At 40.3% G+C, this 19,179-nt stretch overlaps 1 protein-coding gene and 1 long non-coding RNA gene across 18 annotated transcripts in view; one reads left to right on the top strand and one right to left on the bottom strand.

The window, feature by feature from the left end:
• Positions 1–2,838: 2,838 nt before the first annotated feature.
• LOC146525412 (uncharacterized) lies at positions 2,839–5,894 on the bottom strand. The gene is made up of 3 exons (XR_014873844.1): positions 4,793–5,894; positions 4,560–4,623; positions 2,839–4,163 (listed from the first exon to the last, which is right to left on the bottom strand). It is a non-coding gene; the product is annotated as an uncharacterized LOC146525412 (long non-coding RNA).
• Positions 5,895–6,996: 1,102 nt separating this feature from the next.
• Positions 6,997–19,179, top strand: part of usp8 (ubiquitin specific peptidase 8) — a 33,651-nt gene continuing 21,468 nt past the window's right edge. For 15 of the 17 annotated variants that reach the window (XR_014873623.1, XR_014873600.1, XR_014873659.1 and 12 more), the window contains exons 1-18: positions 6,997–7,123; positions 7,780–7,956; positions 8,111–8,255; positions 8,362–8,447; positions 8,560–8,701; positions 12,204–12,246; positions 12,337–12,508; positions 12,686–12,848; positions 12,952–13,093; positions 13,275–13,561; positions 13,655–14,128; positions 14,476–14,550; positions 14,691–14,989; positions 15,568–15,789; positions 15,885–16,098; positions 17,555–17,791; positions 18,002–18,144; positions 18,268–18,397. Coding sequence is in view for 3 of the 17 variants with exons in the window: in XM_085155887.1 (XP_085012013.1) it covers positions 7,853–7,956; positions 8,111–8,255; positions 8,362–8,447; positions 8,560–8,701; positions 12,204–12,246; positions 12,337–12,508; positions 12,686–12,848; positions 12,952–13,093; positions 13,275–13,561; positions 13,655–14,128; positions 14,476–14,550; positions 14,691–14,989; positions 15,568–15,789; positions 15,885–16,098; positions 17,555–17,791; positions 18,002–18,144; positions 18,268–18,397 (3,078 nt within the window). In the remaining 14 variants the exon portion in view is untranslated. The other 2 variants (XM_085156629.1, XM_085156553.1) reach the window with 2 other exon arrangements.

Here is a 19,179-nt window from a genome sequence, read left to right as displayed (position 1 = left end):
TATTTGGTGACATCTCTCTGACCCTTAATCTTTATGGAAACACAATTCGATACAATTAACCTTCAGTCTCATTTCCTCCCCTCTTCTCGCTCCAACAGGTTATGAATGATGATGGATCATGATGAGTGATATTTTCAATGTATGATGACTCTTCACAAAGTAATAGCTAAAAAAAATAAATAAACAAACAATAAATGTAAACACAGTAAAAGGTACTGGGATGATGAGGGAAAACCATTTATGTCATTAGCTTATTGCAGCCTTTTAAACCCTGACAAAAGCCTGAGCAGCACCTGGACTGTTCGCACACTGCACTGTTTACTAAGCATTGTGCTCAGCATGTGATAGCTCTCATGTGGTGCTCTGGGGAAACCAGTCGCTGGATGACAATCAAGCCACAATTCAAACCTACAAAGCACGCATTATTGGTAAGTCACCGAGAGAGAGCAAGCACACTGAAATTAATAAAGCAACGGAACATGTTTATCTAAGACATATGTAAACATATGTAATCAATCAATGAATTCATGAATCAAAAATGAATAACTGGCAAGCAACAACGGAAGATTTATTTTTTTTACTCTTTCGTTTATTTTAATTCATTTGTAGTTATTTTTTGTAACACACTGTGCACACTTGTACTTGATTAAACTTTACCATTAACCATTTACTGCTCTCTAATAATAGTATAATTCTTTCACTTAAAATGTCATTAGTTTTGTCACATAAGATGAAAAGAACCACACAAAGTTAAAGAAATCCATAAATGCACTTGCATGAGTGTTTATTCTATCATTTCCTTCATTAAAGCTGCGAACAAGCAACTTCGCATGGAAGCTTCTAATCAAATGTGCCTGGTTTGAGAGCAAGAAAAGGCTTCATCACTGAACTTCTCCACATTCCCACGATGTCAGAGTCTGACATTGTTTCAAAACAGCGTGGTTCCAGAGATACACACAGGCTGTTCTTTGCTGCAGGTACTGTGACACACTTATAGTGGCAAAGGTGAGGTGGATCTTCCTAATTCTTACATACAACTGTCTGCTTGTGAATGCATCTAATGAGCCAGTCACACAGCAACAACTTCATTTGACATGAGCATGACAGCATCTAATGGGAAAGAAAAGTGATTTAAATGACTGTGTGAGGGTTGACAGAGAAATGGTCTGAAAGAGGAAAATATCCAGTGAGCAGCACTTCTCTGGGAAAAATTTCTTCACATCAAACACTTGAAGCAGATGGACTACAGCAGCAGAAGACCACGCTGATACCCACTCCTGTCAGCTAAGAACAGGAAATTGAGGCTACAGTTTGTACCGGATCACCAAAACTAGACAGCAGAAAATGTGAAAAGTGTTGCCTGGTCTGATGAGTAGATTTCTCCTGCCACATTCAGATGGTAGAGTCAGTCCGTGTAAACAACATGAAATCATGGCTTCTTGTGCACAACACGGAGCCTTTGGGGTCACATTTAAGTAGGTACTAGTAGGTACGCAGTGTTGGGAAGGTTACTTTTGAAATGTATTCCACTACAGATTACAGAATACATGCCCCAAAATGTATTTTGTAACATATTCCGTTACGTTACTCAATGAGTAACGTATTCTGAATACTTTGGATTGCTTAATATATTATCATGCTTTTTTACAACTAATGAATGCCCTGTTCCTGTGTGATTCATTACTATTACTGAAGGCTACTCGCAGGCTACTCAATAGCAACTAGATTTTTAAATCTTAATATAAAATGAGTAACAGTAGGGTGGACATTAGGTAAGGCTGCACTTTTTGCAGCGATCTCGTATAGAAAACTATTCCGAGCGTATATAAAATAGGTCCGCGGCTCTGAACCGTAGTAAAGGGGCCTCTGGCTAACATGTCGGTTTCCTTGTCGGGCTCGTAGCCGAAAACTAGCATTATTTTGTTGTCTTGGTCAACTTTGCTAGCGAGAGACAGAGAAGCGTTGAAAGGCTGCTCCAGCGGAACTTATTGTTTAGGAGGAACACACGAACACAGTGTACACTCGAGTCTTAATAGCTTACAACTGGGCTCGTCAGGCACTCTTTTTTTGGCTGCAGTGGTTATTATTATATTTACATGCTTCCAGCTCCCCTTTCTGCTCGATGACAACTCTACTTTTCCACTCGCCTTTTTCTCCCTCCCTCGCTCATAGATACATAACGTGTATGGCAGTCCATTCTCCCTGCAGCACGGACTACACTGCCCATGAGGTTACATTCTTTAGGGCGATGTCTGTAACACTCTGCTATTGCCTTCATATTAAATCATTTAAAAAAAATATTTCTTCAGGTCATTATGAGACTCAAGATTGAGAGATGGGCATTTGAGCCTCTTAATGCGTCTTTTGTTTGGGTTTCCACCGGTGTGGAATTACAAAAAATAGAGAGGGCATAGCCTGTGAAACAGGAAAAGACTGCCGCGTAATCCCTTTATTTCAACAAAGTAACCGTATTCTAAATACCACCCTTTTAAACGGTAACTGTAACGGAATACAGTTACTCATATTTTGTATTTTAAATACGTAAGGCGGTACATGTATTCTGTTACTCCCCAACACTGTAGGTACGTACCTTTTCCAGTCTGCAGGGTTAATTTTGAGAATGGGTCTAGTTTAACCAAAATCACAACTGTTTATTAAAACATACATTTTTAAAAACGATCCATATAGTGTTACTAGATAAATTACAGTGTTTCTTAACCTCAGTTGCGAAGAAATGCTCATGGACAGTTTATAAGCCATTTATTAACAATTTTGTAAGTATCGTTTATTACTGTTAAAATGGTTAAAGAGTTTATGTAGATATATTTACATCTGACATCTGGTCTCCAAACTGTCACATAGGTTAACGATTCTTCTAAACTAGCCAAACTGGTTATTTAAATTTGATCAAGAACAAAGAGTTTTGATTTTATGTAGGAAAACTGGTAGCATGCAATAAATAATGGCAGGAGTGGGTGTGTTACTCTGCACAGAAATAAGTGTTATGTGATATGGAGCATAGCACACTGTGACTATTGTGCTCCTTGTGTGCTTTTAAATTTGAGAGGCTGAGCCTGATGAAAGCGGGTTTAAGCATTATTGTGCAATGAAGCCTGATCGCTGCCTTGTGACATCAAAGTGAGAGTGCTTCTTATTTGGTCTGATTCTGCTGCTTTTATTCAAATAAGCTGAAAATAGCTGTGCAACATAAGCCCGTCACAAAGAAAACTTTGAGCTTGATAATGCAAACCAAAAAAAGCAAAACAACAGCACGAAGAGCAGAGAGGAAAAACTAATGACTAATGATGAGACTGGCTGTGAATGAAGGTTAAAAAAAATGGAAAAGCAACTAAGAGTCAGTTTAAACATGTTCCCCTTGCATAGCAGGAATGTTGGAGGTAGAAAATAATGAACCAAATAAAAAATGTAATGCAGAAAGTCACTTATCTAATAACAGCTTTGCTTTTTTATTGTTTTGTTTCACTTTTTTAAAATCACTTTAATGTAAAACTCACAACTTAACAGGTGATTTATTAAATCATGGTATGAATGTGACAAAAGCAGCACTTTTCCGTTCCATTTGAACCATTGTATGTACAACAGATCAGACTGGTTTAACTGCAGACCAGGCTGGCATGGCTGTAAGCTACTGTTAATAGGGCAGTCCTAAGAAAATACAAGTACGCTCTGCTTTCAAAAAGAAAGATTCATTTTCAGTTTCAAAACTGACCATTACTGCAGTACAGTACAATACATGATATACAATGTCCTTGATGTAAAAGGGAATTACATACTGTATATAGATGTGAATATATTCCTTTGTATGTATGGGAAGCCCATCACAGTAGAAGAAAGAAAAGAAGCTGAAGGTCAGAGCTTTCTTTGTGTTGACTTCAACAGCTCATCATTTTCCTTCTGTATCAATGTTGGAAGCTGGAATGTTGTAATATTTTAAGGATGGCTTGTTTCCAGTCCAGGCATTACTGCCTGAATGACTATCATGGATCGAGGTGATCCAAATGTAGGTGCAGAAGAAAGTCTTTAACTTCCCTTAAGTACAGTGGCAGTGGATGTGTGTTGGAGATGCAATGAGCTTGAACCTGCAGGCGACCATCTTCACTGACCACACCATCTGTGATGGAGGACTCTTCTCTCCTGTTGTCCTGCAAGCAAACAATCATATTTTTTGGAACATGAACTTAATTGCTTTCTTAAAACATTTTTTTCTGCAGTTGGTATAAAACAGACTCCAATTTAGACAATCTTAGGCTCCCTCCCCACCAGAGAGGTGACATTCAATGTCCCACTGTCAGTCTGGATAGCCGTGACCACCACTCAACACACAATAATGTCATGAAAGCATCATTTTAAAAAGGGCTATGCAAACATGGCCAATAACTTTCATTCTAATGATGTGCAAAATGATTTGGGCACAAAACAAATTTTGTTGTTAGAAAACTTGCAGACTTCACTATATACAGTGTAGACCCTCTAAACTAAGTTTGGGGGATGTGATCTTTCAAGAAATGCCGACAAACTCTTGTTGTTTGTTTACTTACACAGCATGTCTTGTAGAATTAACTGGAGTCACCAGCAACAGCATAGTGCAGTCATATCTCAAGTCTAATAACAGAAGACAGGAAAAGATCAGTAAAGAAACAACTTCCCCAAACCAAAGCACAAATAAAACAATAAGTAAAACAGGCTGATCTAAAGTATGATTAAAGTTCAGCCTGATTAATATAAATGTCACTGACAGTTGCTAATATATTGGAAAAACCAAAATACTTACCACTGAGTCGATGTCTTTCTGTCCAACAACAGGAGTGCTGGTCCCGAGCCTCAAAGACAGTAAGAAGCAAGCAGAGGGAGAAAAAGCAGAACATTTTTCAGAAACTGATTTGATCCTTAATGGCTGTACAATTATTGTAACATAGAGTTTGCTTATGTTGTTAAATAAAGTCTAGATTTGACATTAATAGATGTCATAGATGTTCAAAAGCTGCCACAAAGCATGAAAAAAAAATGGACGTCTCTGAAAACGTTGGAGCATTTTTGCAAATATGTGATGTCTTGATAAATCGAGCAGATATTTGAACTTTACACAGCAACATTCTTGCCTGAAAATATCTTAAAAGTTTATTTTGTGACCCAGAAAAAGTAATAAGTTTTTTAGCTGCGCTCCTCCGCCATTGCCTCACTCACACAGGCTCCGACAACCAGCTGACAAATGTGATCCTCCTTTTCCCCAGACTACCCTTTCTGGGTCACAAAATAACCTTTTTAAGATATTTTCAGGCGAGAATGTAGCTGTGTAATGCTCAAATATCTACTTAATTTATCAAAATATCACATATTTGCAAAAGTGCTTCCACGTTTTAGGAGAGCTCTGTTATCCACCAGCCCGATAGCTGACCGGGAGGTCAAGGCTCAATAGAGTCTGCGAGCACAGCTAACTCCTGGCATATTCTTTTCAATCCCCCTGTGGTCTTTTGTCTGGGCTCTTATTTCACTTTTTTATTTCAAACAATCAACAGAAAATTTCACAGACATAGTTTTATGTAAGGTTTTTAAGGCTGTGGTGTTAATTTTTAAGTAACATGAGCCCAGCGGCAGCAGCAACGCTAGGCTAACACTAACTAGCTAGCAAGATTATAAACCTGGTGCTAAACTAAGAGAAGCCACAAAATCAGTTTGAATAAGAGTAAACATTTACTCACCAAGTCAGTGTATCAGGTAAAGATTCACAGCAATGAAAACAATAATATCTTGAGCTGAAGCTTCTCCAGGTTTGCTCAACATATTCCATAACAAATGTTGGCACCATGAACATGCGGACTGATCCAAGAGGGAGGAGGACGGCAGTGACAGGGCTTTTTCAAAACACATCTTTCATCCTTCCGCACTAAGAAGCAAAACTTCCAGTGTACTTAGTTTTTCTAAGTTAAGACAACTCAAATAAATTGAGTTCATCAGTATTTTTGCACAAAAAGTACTGGTAACTTATTTAAATCGAGTTCTGATAACAAATTGGTAAAAACTGAGTTCAGCCTATTTAATATTTTTAATTAAACACAAAATTACATTTTACAGTGCAGTTGGTATGAGGTGCTTGTGGTGTTGTACATTATGGGCAAACATCTCAACTTTGTTTTTGTCTGTCCAAAGTCTTGTGGTTTGTCCTGATGCAACTTTGTGAACCTAATCCTTGCTGTTGTGTCCTTTTTTACAGAGAAGCAGCTTTCAACGGTTAGATCCCCGGGCTCGCTGTCCTGGTCGTTGTGTCCTTGGGCAAGACACTTTACCCTACCGCCTACTGGTGTTAGCCAGAGGGGCAGATGGTGCAATATGGCAGCCTCGCTTCTGTCAGTCTGCCCCAGGGCAGCTGTGGCTACAACTGTAGCTTGCCTCCACCAGTGTGTGAATGTGAGAGTGAATGAATAGTGGCATTGTAAAGCGCTTTGGGTGCCTTGAAAAGTGCTATATAAATCCAATCCATTATTATTATTATTATTATTATTATTATTATTATTATTATTATTATTATTATTATTATTATTATTATTCAGAGAGCAAATATACAGATGTACTGCGGACAAATGTATAGATGCACTGATGTATACATATGTACAGATATACAGATGAGGTGTATAGAATACAGATATTCTATATTGCTATACAGACGGGCAGATATACAGATGTAATATGAACAAATATACAGATGTGCTACATATGTACATATGTACCAATGTGTGGTAAACAGATCTACAGAGTGCTATGAATATATCTACAGCAGTTGAAGAGCAGCACTATAAACTATAGTAGTGAACAATGTAAGTATGTGCACTTAAACGTCACAGAGCAATACAGATAAACTACAGGAGTCGCCACAAAATATGTCGTTTGGCAGCAAAGATGTGGGAAACGGGTATCAGGAAAGAAAAAAAATGACTCCAGAAGGTGGCGGTAGTGTGATAGTAAGGATGCCAACGTCTAAGAATTAGCTGAAGAAGAAGAAGAAGAAGAAGAGAACGGGTTGGGGGGGAAAAGGAGGAAGCGGAACAAGAAATCAGAAATCAGCTGTCAAAAAGTGGCTAAAGTGTAAGCAACGGATCATAAAGAGGTATTTTTTAAAACGAAATGTATATTTTCAAACTGTCAGACAGTAATATAGACCTCAGTGATATGGGGGGTGTTATGTACTCGACTGTCTCTGTTGTAGGGAAATAGCTCTCATAAGCTAACCTTAACGCTTAACTATGTGAGCTCCAAGCGCAGCTTGCTAACTGACGTAGCTAGCAGGCTAACGAGGAAGGTAACAACACCAAGTGCACATTTAAGGGGCTAAATAGGGTTTTTTTAATCAGCCAAGTGGTAGGTTTAAGGTTTAAACCGAATGCTGTCAGTTTAGGTGACTGTTAGCTGCTTCGTAAAAGCATCCAGCCGAGTAGTGGGTAGCGGCTAACATTAGCGAGAAAACTATGTTGTTGTCGTCAGTGTTGACATGCCCTGGGTCTGTTGACTACAGCCAAGCGCCGTGTCAATAAGTGATTTATCTTCGAAGTGTCATTGTTTCGGCTTAGCCTGTCCTAATTCTAGACATTTATAAATACTACACAACCGCCGACGGCACGGGAAAACTTTTTAAGACGTTTTTGCTAACCGTGGCTTAAATGTTCTTTTGCAGATTGAACTGTTCTATGAAACTAGAACAGCAACAGCTGTTCTAGTATAAACGGCGTGTGTTTGTGTTTTTCTCTTTCATAAACATTTATCTAGAGATGTTCGGAGCTTGTCTACACCACTGACCCTGTTGCCTGCCAGTGACCTCTGACTCAACACATTCGCCAAGATGCCTGCAGTTTCCACCGGGGTCAAAGAGCTGTATTTGTCCACCTCTCTGGGGGACCTCAATAAAAAAGCTGAAATTAAGCCAGACAAGACAAGCACTAGAAAGTAATGTTACTATATTTTTTTGGGGCAGAAATTATTACCTAATAACAAAACATTTGTCACTGATCTCAATTTTCTGGCTTCTGTGACTGAAGCACATTGCAGTCATGTGGAGATGAAAATCTTTAACTTACATATACTTTTTTCGTGTTTGTAGCTATGTCCAGAGTGCCTGCAAAATATTCAAGGCAGCAGAGGAGTGCCGTCTGGACAGAGATGAGGAGAAAGCTTATGTACTGTACATGAAGTATTTGACAGTATATGACATCATCAAGAAGAGACCAGAGTTCAAGCAGCAACCGGTATACCTAATATTTATACGTTTGTTCATTCTTTCTGTATTGCTAACCTAATGTTTTTTCACATGAAGGCAGATTATTTACTTGAAGTGTTCTCTGATGTGCACAGGAGTATTACGTGACTATGCTTGGGACAAACAGCTTTAAGAAAGCCATTGAAGAAGCTGAAAAGCTGTCTGAAAGTCTTAAACTCAGGTTAGAGGTTTCAGCTGTCATGATTATGCTCTTTCTTAATTCAGACACTGTAAAATAGGATATTGATTTTGTTTCACTTAACTGATCTTTATTTCTTACCTACTTTGAACAGGTACGAAGAGGTAGAGGTGAGAAAAAAACTAGAGGAAAAGGAGAGACAAGAGGAGAAGAAGAGGAGGGAGGAAATGACAGAAAAAGATGGCGATCGGGGCTCTCCAAAAACGTCATTCGCAAACAGGAAGGACAGCAAAAAGGTGAAGGTTTGAAATGAGTATGCACACTGCTGCCAGTCTGTATACTCCTTGCAAAGTATATTGCTGGTTTTGGAATTATTTTTGAGGGCCCCATTTACGTAAGATATATAGGCTTTGCAATGAAATATTCTTCCATCCAGATGACATAGATGTGCCACCTTCTGCACATTCTGCACACATCACAAAAGGAATACTCAGATGATAGAGTTTGTCAAACTGGTCTGCCTGCATTCAAGACCTGTCCCCCATTGAAAACACTTGGACAACAAAACTGGCCAAAGGAGACTCTGAACTGTGTGAAGCTGAATTCAGATAGTGACTGGAAAGCACTTTCCCACAGTAGCTGATCTCCTCAGTTCTTATTAGTTTTTTAAACATGAAATGTGATGCAACAAAGTGGTGAATCTGCCACTGTCCCAACATTTTTTTAGAAATACAGTGGGGCAAAAAAGTATTTAGTCAGCCACCGATTGTGCAAGTTCCCCCACTTAAAATGATGACAGAGGTCAGTAATTTGCACCAGAGGTACACTTCAACTGTGAGAGACAGAATGTGAAAAAAAATCCATGAATTCACATGGTAGGATTTGTAAAGAATTTATTCGTAAATCAGGGTGGAAAATAAGTATTTGGTCACCTCAAACAAGGAAAATCCCTGGCTCTCACAGACCTGTAACGTCTTCTGTAAGAAGCTTTTCTGTCCCCCACTCGTTACCTGTATGAATGGCACCTGTTTGACCTCATCATCTGTATAAAAGACACCTGTCCACAGCCTCAACCAGTCAGACTCCAAACTCCGCCATGGCCAAGACCAAAGAGCTTTCGAAGGACACCAGGAAAAGAATTGTAGACCTGCACCAGACTGGGAAGAGTGAATCTACAATAGGCAAGCAGCTTGGTGTGAAAAAATCAACTGTGGGAGCAATCATCAGAAAATGGAAGACATACAAGACCACTGATAATCTCCCTCGATCTGGGGCTCCACGCAAGATCTCATCCCGTGGGGTCAAAATGATCATGAGAACGGTGAGCAAAGATCCCAGAACCACACGGGGGGACCTGGTGAATGACCTGCAGAGAGCTGGGACCAAAGTAACAAAGGTCACCATCAGTAACACACTACAACGGCAGGGAATCAAATCCCGCAGTGCCAGACGTGTTCCGCTGCTGAAGCCAGTGCATGTCCAGGCCCGTCTGAAGTTTGCCAGAGAGCACATGGATGATACAGCAGAGGATTGGGAGAATGTCATGTGGTCAGATGAAACCAAAGTAGAACTTTTTGGTATAAACTCAACTCGTCGTGTTTGGAGGAAGAAGAATACTGAGTTGCATCCCAAGAACACCATACCTACTGTGAAGCATGGGGGTGGAAACATCATGCTATGGGGCTGTTTTTCTGCCAAGGGGACAGGACGACTGATCCGTGTTAAGGACAGAATGAATGGGGCCATGTATCGTGAGATTTTGAGCCAAAACCTCCTTCCATCAGTGAGAACTTTGAAGATGAAACGAGGCTGGGTCTTCCAACATGACAATGATCCAAAACACACCGCCCGGGCAACAAAGGAGTGGCTCCGTAAGAAGCATTTGAAAGTCCTGGAGTGGCCTAGCCAGTCTCCAGACCTCAACCCCATAGAAAATCTGTGGCGGGAGTTGAAAGTCCGTGTTGCTCGGTGACAGCCCCAAAACATCACTGCTCTTGAGAAGATCTGCATGGAGGAATGGGCCAAAATACCAGCTACTGTGTGTGCAAACCTGGTAAAGACCTATAGTAAACGTTTGACCTCTGTTATTGCCAACAAAGGTTATGTTACAAAGTATGGAGTTGTATTTTTGTTATTGACCAAATACTTATTTTCCACCCTGATTTACGAATAAATTCTTTACAAATCCTACCATGTGAATTCATGGATTTTTTTTTCACATTCTGTCTCTCACAGTTGAAGTGTACCTCTGGTGCAAATTACTGACCTCTGTCATCATTTTAAGTGGGGGAACTTGCACAATCGGTGGCTGACTAAATACTTTTTTGCCCCACTGTATGTTGCAAATCAAAAAGAGTATTTTACTGTCTTATATGTAACTTTCCGATAGTTTACCAAATTTACGCTTACATAAAAACTGCATCGATCAATAACCCTCCCAAAAGGATCTAAACTAAAGCACAGTATAAGAGTTTAATTTTGCAGGTGGTTACAGGTATTGAGATATTTACTGCACACAGCATTTCTGTGCCTTTGAAAAATAAAGTGAGATATAAAGACTTCAAATGTTTTATTTTCTTTGCCCTACTGGGCATTACAGTGGGTTTTAATAATAATAAATCAAACACCAGTAGCTTAATTAATATTTGAATGCCTGTATTGAAATCGTAATGATTCTTTTTTGTACCTTTAGTATAAGGGGAAAAATCCAGTTGAATTTATGTTAACATGCTAATAGGGATGGGTATTGATAAGATTTTCACGATTCCGATTCCATTTTCGATTCTGTTTAACGATTCGATTCTTTATCGATTCTCTTATCGATTCTTTTTAAAAAAGGAGAACACTAAGGTCAAATAGCTTAGAACTTTGTTTTATATCTTCTCTTTGAACGAGATAGAAATTTAGGAGTAACATGGAGTAACCAACAGTGACATCTTAAGAGATCCACAGCCCACGGCTTTTCAATGGGGTGTCACAGGGTCCCCAGGAAAAAAATTGTAAATGTAAAATAATAAAATAAATATTCTTCTGTAGCAATAAAACAAGAATATCCAGTAATGTTCCTGCCTACAATTAAACACATTCACTTACCTAAAATCGGGGCATCTGCTGTGGCAAATGGGTGCAAGCCTTTGACCACAAACTTAGTCACTGCTCGGTGACATTCGTCTATCTTGGCCTGAAAGGAGACGCTACCGGTAGACTGCAGCGACAACTGCCAGCATCTGAGCCAGACTCTGTCTGTCTCTCTCATCATGGTCATCTAAATGCACAGTAATGGCAGGTTTTGTAATAAGGCAGATCGCGCTAACATAATATGCACTGTTAGTTGATTATTTACCTGCCGCATTAACGGGAGAGGACGTGCAAACGTTACCGCTGCTGCTGGGTTGAGATTCACGAGTCCGGAGCGGAATTAAAAACACGACATTCATTTAAGGTCATCGCGTGTTTTGTGAGCAAATGCTTTTGCATATTCGTAGTGTTTCCTCCCTTAAATAACATATCTACTTTGCAAGTATTGCAAGTTGCCCTGTTGTCATCCGTTCTCGTAAAGTATAACCAAACTTTTGAGCGTTTGAGCCGCTTAGGCGCCGTGTTTCCTGCCAGGTAAATGACGCTCCGCAACATGGTGACGTCATTCGGGGCGACTGGAATCGATAAGGGAATCGTTTGCAAAAATGGCAAACGATTCCAAGGAATTGAAACAGTGGGAACCGGTTCTCAACAAGAACCGGTTTTCGATACCCATCCCTACATGCTAATGAGATGAGTCTTTGTGGATGTGTGTCGCAGGTGAAAGCTGAACAGAATGAACTGAAGAATGCAACCTCAAAAGGTAAAGTGGAAAACCTCAAAGCAGTCACTTTGTTTTTATCTTTGAATTTAGTTGATTCATTAGTGCTGAGTTATGAATTTTGTCTGACAGGTGCGCTGCCTGCTGGTGGGATCACAGCTGAGAAACTTTTCAACATGATGAAGGACCAGACTATCGCAATAATTGTTATGGATGCACGCAGCCATCGAGATTTTGAGGAGTCTCACATTCAGGTCCCGGCTCAAACCTGCATCAGCGTGCCTGAGGAGGCCATTAGCCCAGGGTGAGAAGCGAAGCTTCAAACTTGATTGAAGTTTGTTCTAACACACCATGTGTGATTCATTATCAAATAATAATATGAGTGGATTGATCTTTCTACCTTCAGTTTGTTTGTTTTTGTGTCTGTGTTTTTGGGGGGGTTTGGTCAACCTGTGGAAAATGAAATGTTTTGACTTTTCAGAATCACTGTGAATCAGATTGAGGCAAAGCTGCCAGAAGAGTCCAAAGAGCACTGGAAACGGCGGGGATTTGTAGATTATGTCATCCTCTTGGATTGGTTCAGTTCTGTCACTGACCTTAAACTGGGGACCACCTTGCAGAGCCTCAAAGATGCTCTTTTTAAGGTAACTGTGTCTGGCGGGTGGTTGACTTTATGCAGTAGCTTGTAAATATCAATACCTGTGTTTTCATGTAAAATTACAATGTTTGTGTTTGACAACTGCACAGTGGGACAGCATCACCATCCTGCGTAGTGAGCCGCTGGTGCTGGAGGGTGGCTATGAGAACTGGCTGTTGTTTTACCCCATGTATACGACCAATGCTAAAATTCGACCACCTCGACAGACCATTACCAACACCCTTCCTCAGTGTGAGTATGAGTAGTACAGTTTATTAAAAAAGTGGCCCTTTAATGCTATGTTTTGTCATTTTATGAGATAGAAAATAAAAACTACAATATACTTTATATAATTTTGTATTACTCACTTACTTCCTAATTGTGACTGGACTCTTGTCTTACATGTAGACATTTTCTTTGATGTTTTCAACAGTGAACTTTAGCTACCCATCCCTTGAGGAACCAAAACCTCCAACCCCACCTCCACCCGAGCCTGAAGTTTCACTTGAGCCTCAGGAACCATCAGCTCCTGTGCTGGTGAATGGGATCACACCAGCAGAACCTCCAACATCTAAAACTTCCATAGTCGCTGATAGGTTGCCCGACAGTGTTGATTTCTCTGTCACCGGCTCCACAAATTCAGGTCAGGAATTGGGTAAGAAGGCCCCTGCTGCAAGCACATCCAGCCAGTCACCTGCAACACCCAAAGCATTCCCTCAGGTATTGTTTACCCTGATAACTGTTAAACCTTTAGAGAATGCAAAGCATTAAGGACTCCAAATGTGTCTAAACATGACTCTTCTCCTGTCCCAGTTTGACCGTACCAAGAAACCTGAACCTAAGCCCAGCCAAAACGGGTCAGCAAAGGATTCCACCCAGAATGGCCCAGTTGTCCCAGACCGTTCAGTTAAACCACCCTTTGCTCCTAATGCTTCTCTTTCTAAAGAAGAACAAAGTCAGATACACTCCGAAGCAGTGGCATTGATGGAGAAAGCCAAGCAGGAGCAGGAGAAACGGATGCAGCAGCGTCGTTTAGAGGAGGAGAAACGGGAGTCGAAAGAAAGGCTAGAAAAGGAAGAAAGTGAGAAGAGAAAGAAGGAAGAGGAGGAGAAAAGACATCAGGAGAAGAAGAAACTCGAAAGGCAAAAAGCAGAAGATGAGGAAAATAAAATAAACAAAGCATGGGATGAAAAAGACAGGAGAGGAAAAGAGCAGAACTCTGACACACCCTCTAAGAGTATGTCTCTGGATTCCCCGGCTCCCAACCATATTGTTAGTGAGATTAAGGTGAGTCCTCTTCTCTGTCAGAGATAATTACTGTCACAAACAAATGAAAGTTTAAGGTCATCCCACAAGGTCCTAGTGTCTTAAATCATTGGTTAAAAATTCTTCGTCATAATTGCACATCCTAAACAATGTACTTTTGTAAAAACACACAATCCACTAAACTGTTTTAACGAGTTAAAGGATTAGAACCTAGTTTGGCTCCTAGAGCTAAAGTATAACAATTAGAGCCCAAATAACAATTGTGAGAGACTGACTCTCACAGCCCTGCTGTGACTGTGAAAGCATTTACAATAATTTTTTTGTATGACCTTATTAAATAAAGTGTGTTTGTGTGTGTGTCTTCACAGAGGGAGCCTCTGACCCGAGCAAGGAGTGAAGAGATGGGTAGGAGTGTACCGGGCCTTCCTGATGGTTGGATGAAGGTACCAGATAACCAAACCTGAAATAAGTGATTCATTTGAAATAACTGAGGGTGAAAGTTCAAAGGAAAAAAAGTTTAAAGGTTTATGGTCAACTTCTACCAAATGCTTTTCTTTTCCTCTGCTTAATTTTTTTTGGCTAGTTCCTTGACACGGTGACGGGGACCTACCGATACTACCATTCACCAACCAATCGTGTCCACCTGTACCCACCTGAAGTCACTGTTCCCCAGACCCCACCATCGACACCACCAACAGTCAAACAGAAAACACCACGACCAGCTGAGCCAGACACAAACCGTGAACAAGAGCAGGAGCAGTCTAAACTGAAACGCTCCTACTCTTCCCCTGACATCAGTCAGGACCTGAGAGAGGAGGCACAGAAGAAGGCCACTGCCCCGACCGCTACTGCTGTCATACCCACAATCAACAGAGAAACCAAGTAAGACACGCTGTGCACCTATAAATATCTTTTAAGTGAACAGATAATAGCTGCATATTATAAAGGACAATAGAAGCCTGCAAAATAGTTCTTCTGGTATGAAGATGATGTGTTGAAGTGTCATAAAGATGATTCAGATTGTGTTTGTGTGCATAGAAGAGTAGTTTTTGATAGTATTTCCTCAGGCTGTTTAGTTAAATGAGCAGAAAATGTGTGATGATTTAAAATCAAAGGTCACAGTGGTTACAGAGTTTTTGTTGTAGGGTGTTACAATTTTCTTGTTACTTTTTCTTCTGGTCACTGCGTGTATATAGATTTGTTTCACATGTTCTAAACAGTTTGAGGTTCGAGACTGTTGGGTGAAAAGATGCCTGGATGGTAAGGTAGTAATTTCAGTGACTGTTCATGTTTAGTTTGAACCTGATTTACAATGAAATATTATGCTTTTTGTGCTGTTAAAGCAACAATGGTATGTATGACCTTTATTCTTTGTATATATTACACTGTGGTATTTCCTTTGATGATTCATCTGTAGTAACTAGTCTGGCTCTCTCTTATTTTACTCTTTTCTCTTTCAGACCGGCACCTGCCAAAGTCTATTCTAAAGTGGAGATTGCACGTCCTTCAGCAGCCAAAATTCGCAACCTCAATCCCACATTTGGGGGTTTGGGCGCATCACTGACTGGCCTTCGTAACCTGGGCAACACATGTTATATGAACTCAATCTTACAGTCTCTTTGCAACACTCCTGCCTTGGCTGAATACTTCAACAACAATTGCTACCTAGAGGATATAAACAGGTTAGATTCGAGATAAGTGGAATTGCTGGTCATAATGAGGTCTGTATGCGGGGGAATGTATAACACCGGGGCCTCTGTTCTCTTTCTCTGTTCAGGCACAATATTCTTGGCCACAAAGGTGAGGTGGCCGAGGAGTTTGGTGTAATCATGAAGGCCTTGTGGGCTGGTCTGTATAAGTGCATCAGTCCACGTGACTTCAAGATCACCATAGGCAAGATCAATGAGCAGTTTGCTGGTTATGACCAGCAAGACTCCCAGGAGCTGCTACTGTTCCTCATGGATGGGCTTCATGAGGACCTCAACAAGGTAGTGTGAAAACTTAATAAGGGGTATTCCACAGCCACCAGTGAGGCATAAGCAAAGTCTTACAATGGTTTCATGAAAAGAGAACCATTAACATCTAAATATTCTCACTCTTATTTAAATATTGACTAAATTAACAGTGCATCCTTTATTCTGTTGAACCACAGCTTTCTCAGGTTTCCTTTTAGTATCCCTGTATGTTGTTACACACTTGCCTGTTAACAATGAAGTCCTAGTCTTTTTTATCATTTTCCTTCTTTCTGTTTTTTTCACTGGGTTTCATTTTGATGGCAAATTAGAGAGTAAGTAAATAGCTGTGTGTCTTTGGTCCTCCTGCAGCAGTGTGCGTGTGACGTGTCTGCATCTGTCTGGTCTGATGCTCTGTCAGAACCTCTGTGCATGTTGACCCAAGACATGCTCATTGCCTGTATCAACAGATGTCTTTCCTTTTGTTTATTTTGTTTTTACTGGCTTCATGTGCATTAAGATGGGGGGGGGGAGAGAATTGTGTGATTGTATGTTTTTTACAACTCAGCTGTAAGAGGCTGATATTGTGGTCACCTACATTTGTGAATCCAATAGATCGAGAACGAGGTGATGTAAGACCTTAAAAAGGATGCTGTATGTGTATGTACTAATAATCTTGGATACATTTGAATCTCAATGACCTTGACCTCAAGGTTAGAGTACTTCTGATAACTGTATTTCTGAAAATCTTGTGACTGCAATGACTTTTTGAAATTGATACCCTAGGTGTGTCTACTAGGAGGCTGAGGGGTCACCAGTATTTTATATTTTTAAACTTACTATAACCACAAAGGTAGTGGGTTTTTTTTTTTTCTGAGTTATTTTTCCTATTGAAGGTCTTTTATTTATGCTGTTAGAGTATCAGCTGAGTGATACAGTGACAAATGTCTCCACCTGGGGTTAAGTTGCAGAAGTACATCAACCCATTTTCTTTTTGAGCATAGGATGCCGATTTGATTGTAGCAGCTGGTGATGTGCATTTGTCATCACGCACGCCATCTCATCATGTCCCTTTTGTGTGATCTTCTGACCTGTGTGCCATCATGCTGGCCCAGTCCCAGTCCACTCTGTCTCTCTGGGATAATTGATTTTTATTTTTATTTTTATTTTTTAAATCATACTAATTAATAAGGTATTAATTAGCAAGTGTTAACCTGCCATATCTTCCTGCCTGTCATACTGAGAGTGAACTGGCTGAACTGCATGCTAATAAGCTGAACAATACTCGAGAGATGAATACAGAGATTATGGCTTGAAAATTCTTCATGTCGTTTTTAGTGAGTTTTCACTTCTCCCTGCAACGTGATATTGATAGGTGGTATAGTGAACATCTGCCATTATTCATTGATTTTTAATTGAATCACAAAGGCAGGTGTCTCTAGCTGTTAATTTGGGCTTGTGTCATTTTAAATTATTTTCTTTCACTTCTGGTCAGGCGGACAACAGGAAGCGGTACAAGGAAGAAGAAAATGACCATCTGGATGATCAAACAGGTGCTGACCTGGCCTGGAACAAACACAAGCTTCTGAACGAGTCCATCATCGTAGCACTGTTCCAGGGGCAGTTCAAGTCCACTGTGGAATGTCTGACTTGCCATCGCAAGTCACGGACATTTGAGACCTTCATGTACCTGTCGCTGCCACTGGCCTCCACCAGCAAGTGCTCCCTACAGGTCAGAGCATATCAAAGCATGTTTTTGCTCTCATGTCAAGCACACATATTGTTATCTAACATATTCACATCATAACAGCATTTGTTTCTCTGAATTAATTCTGACAAACTAGCCAATTGAATGTATTGTGGTTGTGTAGATCATATTACTCTTGATTAAATGCAGATATAACTATGGTTAATAGTTAGCGATTTTTCTACTTCCGGGTAGGATTGTCTGAGGCTATTCTCCAAGGAAGAGAAGCTGACTGACAACAACAAGGTGTTCTGCAGACACTGCAAAGCCCACAGAGACTCCACCAAGAAACTGGAGATCTGGAAGGTCCCACCCATCCTCCTGGTCCACTTGAAACGGTCTGTAATCAATGCAGTAAAACAGTTTTTACCTGTCTATTTTCACTCCTCACTTTATAAGCTTTACAGGAGTGCTATTTTTGATATTAACATTATTTTCTGTTGTGGGGGTTCTTCCTGCAGGTTCTCCTATGAGGGTAGATGGAAGCAGAAACTGCAGACATCTGTAGACTTCCCTTTAGATAGTCTGGACCTGGCCCAGTACGTCATTGGACCCAAACAGAGCCAGAGATACAACCTTTACGGAGTGTCTGTAAGTGAAACTGAAATGACTGCTGCTGTTTTTACCACTCTGGTGTAAAAGATTGATGAAGTATTGTTGTCACCCCGCCAGGCGGGCGGGCTTCATGGACACCTAAATTTGTGAATGCAATAACTCGAGAATGTAGCTGTGAGTAGTGAGCAGTAGCTTCAAATTGATAACATGGGAACGTGTACAAAAAAATCTCTTCTAATCTCAGTGACCTCAACCTAAATGTCAGAGGTCACATATTCTGAACATCTTTGCACCTGCAATAACTTGAGAAGTAAGTCACCTAGGGTTTTCAAACCGATACCATTGGGGTGTCTACTAAAAATCTTTGATCACTTTCAATCTCAGTGACCTTGACCTCAAGGTCAAATCACTGGCCTTTGCCAATATTTTTAAATTTATGCACTAAACAAAATTTTAACATAAACATTTTATTCTGAAATAACACTCTGCTCAGGAACCCTCTGAGTTGATTAAGTTGAGGCATAATGCCAACGGGTCCTGTGTCCTGGGCAGTAAATCCAGCAGGTACCACCATGATACCATTTCTCTATTTTGGTGAGAAAGAAGTGTTCGTATGTAGTTTGGTCTCGGTATAGCTGCTTTTACTGACAGACACAGGATTCGTTAAAGGTCTGGCTGAATGAGCTGTTATTGTGACAATTAGACCAAATTATTTATATATGCCAATTCTGATATCTTCATAGTCAAAATCTCAAGTTGTATATGGTATCATCTGTGGTAAGATCAGCAGATGAGCAAAGTTAACAGTCTGCTTACTG

The sequence above is a fragment of the Neolamprologus multifasciatus genome, chromosome 1 (assembly GCF_963576455.1).
Source record: "Neolamprologus multifasciatus chromosome 1, fNeoMul1.2, whole genome shotgun sequence".
Lineage (NCBI taxonomy): Eukaryota > Metazoa > Chordata > Actinopteri > Cichliformes > Cichlidae > Neolamprologus > Neolamprologus multifasciatus.
Note: the sequence above shows the minus strand (reverse complement) of the source record. Positions and strands in the feature narration are given on the sequence as shown.